Genomic DNA, 9,406 nt, shown 5'->3' with positions numbered 1-9,406 from the left:
TCCCCAGCTTCGGCAAACATCTCCCTGTCTGTTTTAAGGAGAAGGACAGCTCTGAGCTGCCTCCAACATCCCTCTCTGTACGCTCACGGGCTCGGGGGGCAGAGGTGGCACGTCCTCCCTCTTTGGAATTAGGCGGGGGGGGAATACCAGCCTGAATAAATTCTGCGCCCTCGGGGCTTGCCGGGAAAAATATAACGCGTGTTTAATAGTTGACTTAAAAAGAAATTATCCCGAGCTCCCCCGCCTGCCCACGGAGTAAAAGCCCAGCTCTCGGTACGGGCAGGCGCCCAGCCGAAGCGGGGGGGGTGTCACTTCGGGAGACGCGGGCACTTTCTGGCGAGGAGGCGGCCCGGGGGGGACGGGGGGGGGAGGCCCGGCAGCTGCCGCAGCCCCCGGTCCCGTCCCCCGGCTCGGGGGGCTGCCAGGGCCCCCGCGGGGCGGGCAGGCGGGCGGCAGGGAGCCAGCGCCGTCGGGGAGAGGGGGGAGCCGCCCGGACCCCCCCGCCGGTCACCGCGGTCGGCGGGCAGCGGGGCCGTCGGTGTGGGCGGCAGGACCGGGCCGGCAGCGACCACGGCAGAAACACTCGGGGGGTGGGGGGGGACGGGGGACACGAAAAGCTCCCAGAAGCAGCACGGGGGCACCGGCAGCCTCCTGCCGAACCGGCCCCGCGGCGGGAGGCGGGCGGGCGGGCGGCGCTGCCATTGGCGCGGCGCGGGCCGTCCCTCCCCGCCGGGAGGAGGAGGAGGAGGAGGAGGAAGGCCGGAGGCGGGGCGGTGGCTCCAGTCGGTGCTCGCCGGGCGGCCGGATCGCTGCTGCTGCCGCTGCCGGTGCCGTCGCCGCGGAGGGCAGGGAGCCGGGCAGGGCGGCGGGGCCGGAGCTGCGAGGGGAGTTGGCGGCAGCGCCGTCGGGGCCGCGCCGGTCCGCGCCCGGAGCCTGCATGGGGCGGCGGCGCTGAGCCCAGCCGCCCCCCCCCGTCCCCTCCGCCGCGCTCCCGCCCCGGCCCCGCCATGGCCGAGGCACCGCAGCTGGTGGACATCGACCCCGACTTCGAGCCGCTGCCGCGGCCCCGCTCCTGCACCTGGCCCCTGCCGCGGCCGGAGTTCAACCCCCCCAGCTCGGCCACCTCCAGCCCGGCGCCGTCGTGCGGGGGGCAGCCCGAGGGGGCGGCCGGGGCCGGGGCCGGCGCTTCGGGAGCTCTCGGCTCCGACTTCATCAGCAACCTCAGCCTGCTAGAGGAGAGCGAGGACTTCGCGCCGCTGCCCCCCGCCGCCGCCGCCTCCCACCCCCCGGAGGCGGCCGCCTGCCGCTGCGGGGACTTCCCGGCGCCCGAGGCCGGCTGCCGCCTCCACCCGCCCGGGCCGCCGCCGGTGCCGCCGGTGCCGCCGCCCGTGGCCGGTCTGTCGCCGGGCCCCGTGGCCGGGCAGCCCCGCAAGAGCAGCTCGTCGCGACGCAACGCCTGGGGCAACCTGTCCTACGCGGACCTCATCACCAAGGCCATCGAGAGCTCCCCCGAGAAGCGGCTCACCCTCTCGCAGATCTACGAGTGGATGGTCAAGAGCGTCCCCTACTTCAAGGATAAGGGCGACAGCAACAGCTCCGCCGGCTGGAAGGTGAGGGGCGGGTGGTGGGGGACGCCCCCGTCGGAGGGGGTCCGGGGAAGCTCCGGAGTTCTCAGGGCTCCGGCTCCATGTGTGTCCCCCCCCCCAGTTAAAATTGTACTGTTTTTTTCACCCTTCCTAAGGGAAAAAAAGTTTTTGCCCTCCCCCCGGTGGGGCCGGGGCCGCCCCCCTCCGCTCTCCGCCCCCCCCCCCCCCCCGCCTTGCCCCGCCGAAAGCAAAAGTTCACGCCGTGTCACCGCGCCGTCCCCGGGCAAACCCGCCGGGATCGCCGCCCGCTCTCGCTCCTCCCCGGGGCGGCCGGGCCCGGGGTTCCGCACCCGGGTCGTGGGGGTGCCCGCTGGGGGCTGCCCGGCCCGGGGAGGGGGTTCGGGGGGTGCAGTGTCGGCAGCCGGCCCGGCGCGGCGGGGTTTGCTGTCGGGCGGCGGAGGGGGGGGGGGCACAAGCAAACAGGGATGGGGAAAGAGCGGAGGCAGGACAAGGGTTGCAAAAACACTGTGTGTTTAATGAGTAAGCCGCTCTGTTTGCCTTGGTGGCTCTGCGGGAGCGTCTTTCCCCTGTTCAACGGCGGGGCAGAGTTTCTCCCCGCAGCGCGGTCTCTCGACCCCCGGCAGCACCCGCCCGTCGGGGGAGGGTTTGCTGCTCAGCCCGGCGCAGGCTGGAGCCGAGCGGCGGCAGCGCTTCCCGGACCCGGGACCCCGGGGGGGAGCCGCTCGCCAGGTCCCAGGGGGCCCCGTGGGGGCCGGCAGCCCCCACCGGGGCAGGGGACCCCGAGCCCGTCGTGGCTTCGTGTGGGGCTGTGGTACCCCCAGCTGTGCATCCCGGTGGGTGGCCAACGCCGAGCTCGGCTGCGAACATCCTCCTCATCCATCCTCCTCATCTTTCTTATCCTCCTCACCCTCCTCTTCCATCCTCCTCATCTTCCTTATCCTCCTCACCCTCCTCATCCATCCTCCTCACCCTCCTCATCCATCCTCCTCACGCTCCTCATCCATCCTCCTCACGCTCCTCATCCATCCTCCTCACCTTCCTTATCCTCCTCACCCTCCTCATCCACCCTCCTCACCCTCCTCATCCATCCTCCTCACCCTCCTCATCCTCCCAGGCCCCTGTCGAGAAGGCGTCACCCGCCGGTGCCCCTGCTCGCGAGGGGCGCGTGGTTTCGTGGCACACCGTTGCGTGCGAGCGCTGTCAGCACGAGCGTCGGCCGCCCGCGTGAAGGCAGAGCCTCCTCCGCCCCGCGAGGGACGAGGCGGTGATGGCAACAAACGCGCGGGGTGCGCGCACCTGGCGCGGCGGCGATGTGTCTTCGTGACTGGCGTTTCCAGTTGGGGCCAGCCAAACTCTGCGTTGCGGCAGAACTGCCCGTCTTCCACTTTTGCTTCACTTTCTGGTATCTGTGACATTTGCCTTTTTAGAAAAAAGAAAGTGTCGACTCTAATGCTGCATTTATGTGTTTTAAATTGCCTAGCTAGGAAAGTTTCGTACATCAGATTTTGGAATTATTATTTTTTTTTTTTAAGTAAGCAGCATCCTGCTAAGGAAATGCAGACTAACTTTAAACTCATTTTTAGCTGAAGGCTTTTAAGGCTTTTAAAAGTGATTTGTTAGTTTCTATGGATCTGTTTGACTGAAAAATTCAAAGGATAATTGTCTGAAGACATCTTTCATGAAAACCCTTAACAGGAGTGAAATGATTGATAGCTGACAACTTTTAAACAAGGCAGCTTGTCACTTGAAAATGCTGGGGTTTTTTTCCAGTGGTATTTTGGTCTCCTTGAAAAAAAACCAAGCTACATCAAGTGCCGTTTCAGAATGAGTAGAACAGAACTAAAAAACAAACAAACCAAAATAAAATCAAAGCAAAGAACTCTCTGATTCGAGGGAGCAAAGGAGAAGCTGGGCGAGCTGTGTGACTTGCTGGGTGCTTCCTATTTTATTGCTGCTCTTCCTGTGGCGCTTCGGCAAAGACGAAGCCTTGCACACCTCCCTCTGACAGATCGAGCTCTGCCCGTGCCCGCGTACCGCCGCTGTGACGGGGAGAGCCGCTGCTGGCGTGGCTTTTTTGGTCGTGGAACCCTCTGCTAGGGTGTAGCGGGTACCCTGCTACTGCAGGCGGGTAAATAACACCTGGAGTCTCCTGCAGTGACTCAGTCGTTGCTGTGTTCTGCGTTGGACACACGTTGCCCGAATCCCTTCCTTTGGCTGCGTCGCCACTCCGACAGTTACCCGCTTGCAGGTTTTATCCCTTTAGCCAGAAAAATGCGGTGTTTCCTGAACACCTTTTCAGGTTTAGTTACCGGCAGCCACTGGGCGTCGATGCTGTGACTGACCTGGCCGAGGCGTGCAGCCCGTGTGCCTCGTTTGTCGCCGTCTCTCCACGGCTCAGCCGGAGTGAGGAGTGTTTTTATTTTGCACTCTGGGAGCCGTTGCTTCGCTGGTGCCCTCGGGGCTGGGGACCTGCTGTGGGTGCGGGCGCGGGGCTGGGAGCGAAGCCGGAGCCAGCCGAGGGCCTGGGGTGAGGAGGAGCATCGCTCCACTCCGGCGATGAGCGCAAATTCGCGGCGGACTTTTCTGCTGACAGAGGCAGCGCGGGTTCGCCTCAGAGCCTGGCACTGGCTGAGGGCCGGGAGTACGCTGTGCGCGGGTGTTTCGCAGTCGGAGAAAGAAAGGGTGTTGTGTTTTTTTTTTTTTTCTTTTTTTTCCCACTTTGATAAAGCTTCGAGATGCTTCGTCTTGTTGGAGTTTGCATATTTGTAAGTGCAGTAAGGTACCTTCCAAATTATACACAGAATCTGTGAAATGCACGAGAAATTAAAAAGAATGTGGACTTTCTGTGTGGTGGCAAGGCTGTGTTTCTCCCCCAGAAGACAAGGGCTAACTGCTCGAATGCTGGTGGATGTTTACTGCCCTGATTTAATGTCTGGTGCCAAGCTGCTTTGTCATTTTTCACTGAATAAAAAAGTTCAGCAGTGTCAACATTACCTGTCAGGAGCTCAAAATAGCATCCAAATTCTTCTGAATAAAAACATTTGAAGATAAATGGCTTTTTAAAGAAGAGTAGAAGCTAAAGGCAGTAACACAGAATTATTAATAGCAGCTTATTAAAGTAGGTTAAATTGTTCTCAGTTGGACACACAAAGTAGTTTATTCCTGACTTTCTCAGTGCAGTCTCTGCTTTATGAACGATCCCCCCCACCCCCTGCAAACTTGTGGGCAGCGAAGTCTCTGCGTGACCCCCACCTGGGGGGCTGCCTGGGAGGAAGCGCTCGGGATGGGCTCTGCCAGACTTGCTGGGTTGCTGAGTGTGAACGAGTGCCAGCAGCGACCGGCGTTGGTCGGAGAAAGCTGAAGCGAGAACAAGATCTGTTTCAGAGATAACGAAGAAATTGTTGTGAAAGTTGCATGGAGGAATGAAACTTTTCTCCTAGTAGTAAATGAGTGAAAGCAAGGTTTTCCCTTACCTGTGCTAGTGGGAGACATAGGGCTTAAGACAGTCTGTTGTCCTCCAAGAGCTTCACCGTGGCTGTAGATTACTCTTCCTTTACTCAAATGTGATAGCTTCTTGGCTAATCATCATACATAAAATACAAAACATCTGTCACGTGCGTATTTCATGATGTCTTTGCTTTATGGCAAGATAGTTGAGATTTATCGTAAAGGAGCTATCACAGTTAAGCTTCCTTGAATGGTCTCATCCTTGTAGCCTGCTTCTGAAAATGGGTTCAAATCAAAACCTATCACTTTTCTTAAACAGAAAACACAGCAGTTTTGGTGGCACTCATCTGGAGGTGGATGGGTTGTTTATTTTTCACGGTGGCAGGTGTTGAGGTCGCAGGGGTATTTACACCTCCTCGACTTCTAGTACTGAGGAAACTTGATCGCCTAAATTTATTTGTTGCCATTGCCAAAGGAATGAGAATAGATGATCTCTAGCTGCAGAAGATTGAATGGATGTAAGCCTGAAAGCCTGAGGAGAAAACAGGCGTGGGACCGGGTGCTTTGGGTGGCCTTACTGGAGGAGAGATCTGTGGTCATGACTCTGTTGTGCAGTGAATCAGTCTCCATGCAAAATAAATTCTGGGTTGTGGTGTATTTGATTCGAAAGCCACACGTGGTATGAAGTGTTTGAAAGACTTTGAGAAATCGAGAACAATTTTCACAGAAGTTGTCCAAAGCTTTTGATTCTAGATCAGTGAACAATATAAATTGTGGAAGCTGATACAATTTAAAGTGAAATGAGTGCATCTTTGTGAGGTTTTTATCACACCTTTTTTTATTTTCCACGTGGAAATACCACAATTGAAGATTGCCTTGAAGAGTTGCCGTGTACTCCCTCGATGCTGGTTACATACCTGTAGGCGTTTGCCTCTGTCCCTTTAGATGCTTCCCTAGGTGATCTGTGGGCCCCCCGGCATCACGCGTTGTGTTGTACGTACACACGGCACGCAGACATGCGCGTGCACACAGAAGTATTTCTGTTTGGTTTTCTGTTTCTGGATTCTGCGGAGTTAAACGTGGTTACGGTCATGCCTTTTTACGCGTGGCACTAGTAACAGCCTCAACCGCTGGAAGCATCTGCTCTGCCGCGACGCCTGACCTCGGCTGGGGCACGCTCGGGGAAACAGCCGGACCAGTTACAGCCTCTGCCCACCCCACTGTGAGTTTTACTCCTTAGCGACTTGCATACCTGCTCACTGTGCTGAAAGGTCCTTCGTCGCAGCCTGCCTTGTCTGCCTGTGAGTCACCAGCTTGCATTTCGCTTGGTAAGCGAGAAGCTTGCAGGTGTGAAAGTTCAGCTTGATCTTTGCAGGTGCAAGGTGCTCTCCTCGCCTGCGCCCGAGTAACTTGCGGTGAAGCTGTATCGCAATGCCGGCCCTTACCTGGTTGTTCCTTTTAAACTTCATTTTGCTTCTCCTTTTATATTTGCCCTTCTGACCTCAGCCCTTGCTTGAAGGAAAAAGCCCATTCTGACCTCAAACCTTATGTTGCCGCCCAGATTTTGGGGCTGCGCGTGGGCTTCCCTGGCCCCATCCCGCAGGCGGGTTGCGGCCGAGGGGGACCGCGCCGCCTCTCAGCAGCAGGGATGCTCGGGACGCGCCCACTGCCAGTGGCGTGATGCGTCCCGGCGTTCCGCGGTGGTTTGGAGCTTCCCGTCAGGGCCTTGAATTACGTGTTGGAAATACTCTCCGTTTTCTTTGCCCATTTTCCATTTGCTGTCCTGTCTGTTCAGTGACATGTGTGATGATTGGTAGGACTAAACACCGAAACAGAACGCCTGCGTGGCTGTCTATACTTGATGTCATGAGCTAAATTTCCCTGAAGTGCCTGGCTTTAAACAACTTTAGTAGAAAACCGAGGTAACTGCTCTTCTTGCCACCGTATTCCTTATGTCGGGCTCAGCTGCCTCTCTAGTGTCATTATTTCTGTTTCACAGCTCGTCCGTGAGGTCGGTGGGTTAGGGAATGGGGCTTTTGCTGCCTGGGGTGGAAAGGCGAAGCGTCGTGGTACAGGGGGGGTAAAGACGTTTAGGGAAGGTATGTGAAGGTTTGTTTATTTTTTTTAACACAACAATCAACAATAAAATAGGCAAGATTTTTGATGTTTTAGATGTTTTGTAAGACTCCAGAAATGATGTGCTCTTTGAGATGTCCCATCAGACTTTTTTCAGTTTCCAAAGCATAATACGACCTAAAGAAGCGCTCCTCTGTTTACACCACTGGTGAATATTTTGTAAAATGAGTACTTGGCTTCTGGAACAAAAATGCTGATGCGTTTTGCAGCCGCAGATTTGTGAAATATGTAGGGCTGTGGCTACAGAGATTCAACCTTCAGCCCCTTCTGTTTTGGGAGAAAGTTCGTCTATAAAATGAGGTTTTCTAACGGAGATGGTTCTATAACCTTGAGTAATGAACACTGAACAAAGACGTAGTGAAGATACTTGGTAAATAGCTTACTGTTTTCCTCTTTCAGAAATATATAAAAGATGGATATATTTACTTTATTTTAAACTCCTATGAAGAAGGAACTTCAGATTCACGGATGCTGGCTGCAGCTAGGCATAGTTAAGCATATGGTAGTGCATACTAATATTTTAATGAATTCTGTAACATTTTGTTTCTAAGCTTGGTTGCCAAAATGGGTTTTAAATATTGGGGAAACACTGCTCTTCTTGATGATAGGCTGCACTTCAGAAATCAAGTGCACTGGGAAGAGTCACGTTTTGAAGAACAGCACCTCCGCTGCTCCATAGAGAGCTTCAGCATGAAGTAAATTCATCTCTGAGGAGAAGTGCTATTCGCATTTAAGTATTATTTCTAAGTATACTTACTAAATGTTATTCACGTGTGTTCATCAAGCAAAGCTGCTTCATTCCTCTACTGTAGTTTGTGATAGGCAGATGTCTGAAGTTAGCAGTGCAGCAGCTGTATTATGAAGTTTCTTGGTAGGTCTCCATTCCCAGCGGAGGGGGTGGAGGAATAAGAAGAACAAAGTCAGCTGCTTTTACTTGATTGATGATTATCTGCTAAGAACTTCGTTAGGCCTTGTGCTAGGTTTTGGTGGTGGACACTGATCTTTACCAGATCAATTAAAATAATATCTAGGGAGGCGAATGTATTTAGTTTTGAAGCACTTCTGCAGTAAATGGTAAAGGTTTAGTAATGCTCTGCTTTGTGATACATGGGACCAGAAGTGGCTACGTTTAAAAATGTAGACGCTGAAAACCTCCTGGGACTCTGACAGCTGCCGCATCAGACAGGGATTAGAAGTTTACTGGAGGAGTCGAGGGCAGCACTCGATTTGCTCAGACAACTTGCTGTTGTTAAAGGCATCTTGCTGTTGTTAAAGGCATCTTGCATCACTGCACAGTATCAATGATGTTATAGTTCTGTTTGAAAATACATCTTATTCTAGAGTTAATTAAACTTAAAAGGTACAAGTCTTCTCTTGTTCTAGCCTTAGAAACCTAATTTTTGGGAATGCTAGGAATCCGTGCAGCTGGAAGTGCATTCAGTCCCGTTGCCGCTTCAAGCCAGCGTGCCAGGGGTGGCTGTGATTGCATTTCTAAGCAGCCCGTGTTTCCCTGAGTGCTTTGCTGGGTGTTAACTGCAGCCCGGGCTCACGTTGGCGTGAGCGTGTGGGGCTCCTTGCTCGTTTTGTCAAGGCTGTTTTTGTTGCACGGGTCTAAGGGGTGTGTAAGTTCTGGGGCCTGGCATGTGCGTACGTGAGAGAACGTACTATGTATGCGTGGGACCTGGTCTCTAAAATAGTACATATTCAGATTTAAATTTGGATTGATTGCCAAAAAAGTGCTTGCAAGCAGAGGTGCCCTTAACCTGCAGTATTTGCCGACTACATTATATCTCCTAGCTACGCTTTGTAATATGTAGGAGCTCGTATTTAATTAGCATCTTCATTTTTTTTTTTAATATCTGTTGTTCAGAGGCCACTTCATGCCAGGCCTCCATGCTTCTTCTGCATCAGGATGGGAGAGGGTGGACTGCTCTCTGCTTTTTGGGTGTTGGCGTCTCCCTCTAGAAATGTTAGAGGACCACCCCCCCCACGCCTTTTAATTTAGTTAGTACCAGAATGAAATTTTCATCATGTGCAGAAATCAGGAAATGAAGAACTTTTTTGAAAGGAATGAGCGGTGCGCACGCATGGAGTTGTGGGTGTAAGCAGCCTTTGTGCTCTCCGTGGAAACTCTGGTTTTGGGGAAAGTTGAAGGTGGGCAACGGTCCCTTGCTCTGCTATTGGTGTCGCGGAGGAGGAGGGCAGCAAGAGAGCAA

The 9,406-nt window shown here is 54.4% G+C and overlaps 1 protein-coding gene across 1 annotated transcript in view; it reads left to right on the top strand.

Annotated features, from left to right (window-relative positions):
• The first annotated feature begins 937 nt into the window (after positions 1-937).
• FOXO1 (forkhead box O1) overlaps positions 938-9,406 on the top strand; it is a 64,787-nt gene continuing 56,318 nt past the window's right edge. Inside the window, exon 1 of the mRNA XM_075420901.1 lies at positions 938-1,610. Coding sequence (XP_075277016.1) covers positions 1,008-1,610 — 603 coding nt within the window. The 5' untranslated portion in view covers positions 938-1,007. The remainder of the gene's footprint in view (positions 1,611-9,406) is intronic.

The sequence above is a fragment of the Opisthocomus hoazin genome, chromosome 1, assembly GCF_030867145.1.
Source record: "Opisthocomus hoazin isolate bOpiHoa1 chromosome 1, bOpiHoa1.hap1, whole genome shotgun sequence".
In the NCBI taxonomy this organism is placed as follows: Eukaryota; Metazoa; Chordata; class Aves; order Opisthocomiformes; family Opisthocomidae; genus Opisthocomus; species Opisthocomus hoazin.
This window is presented reverse-complemented; position numbering and strand designations above follow the sequence as displayed.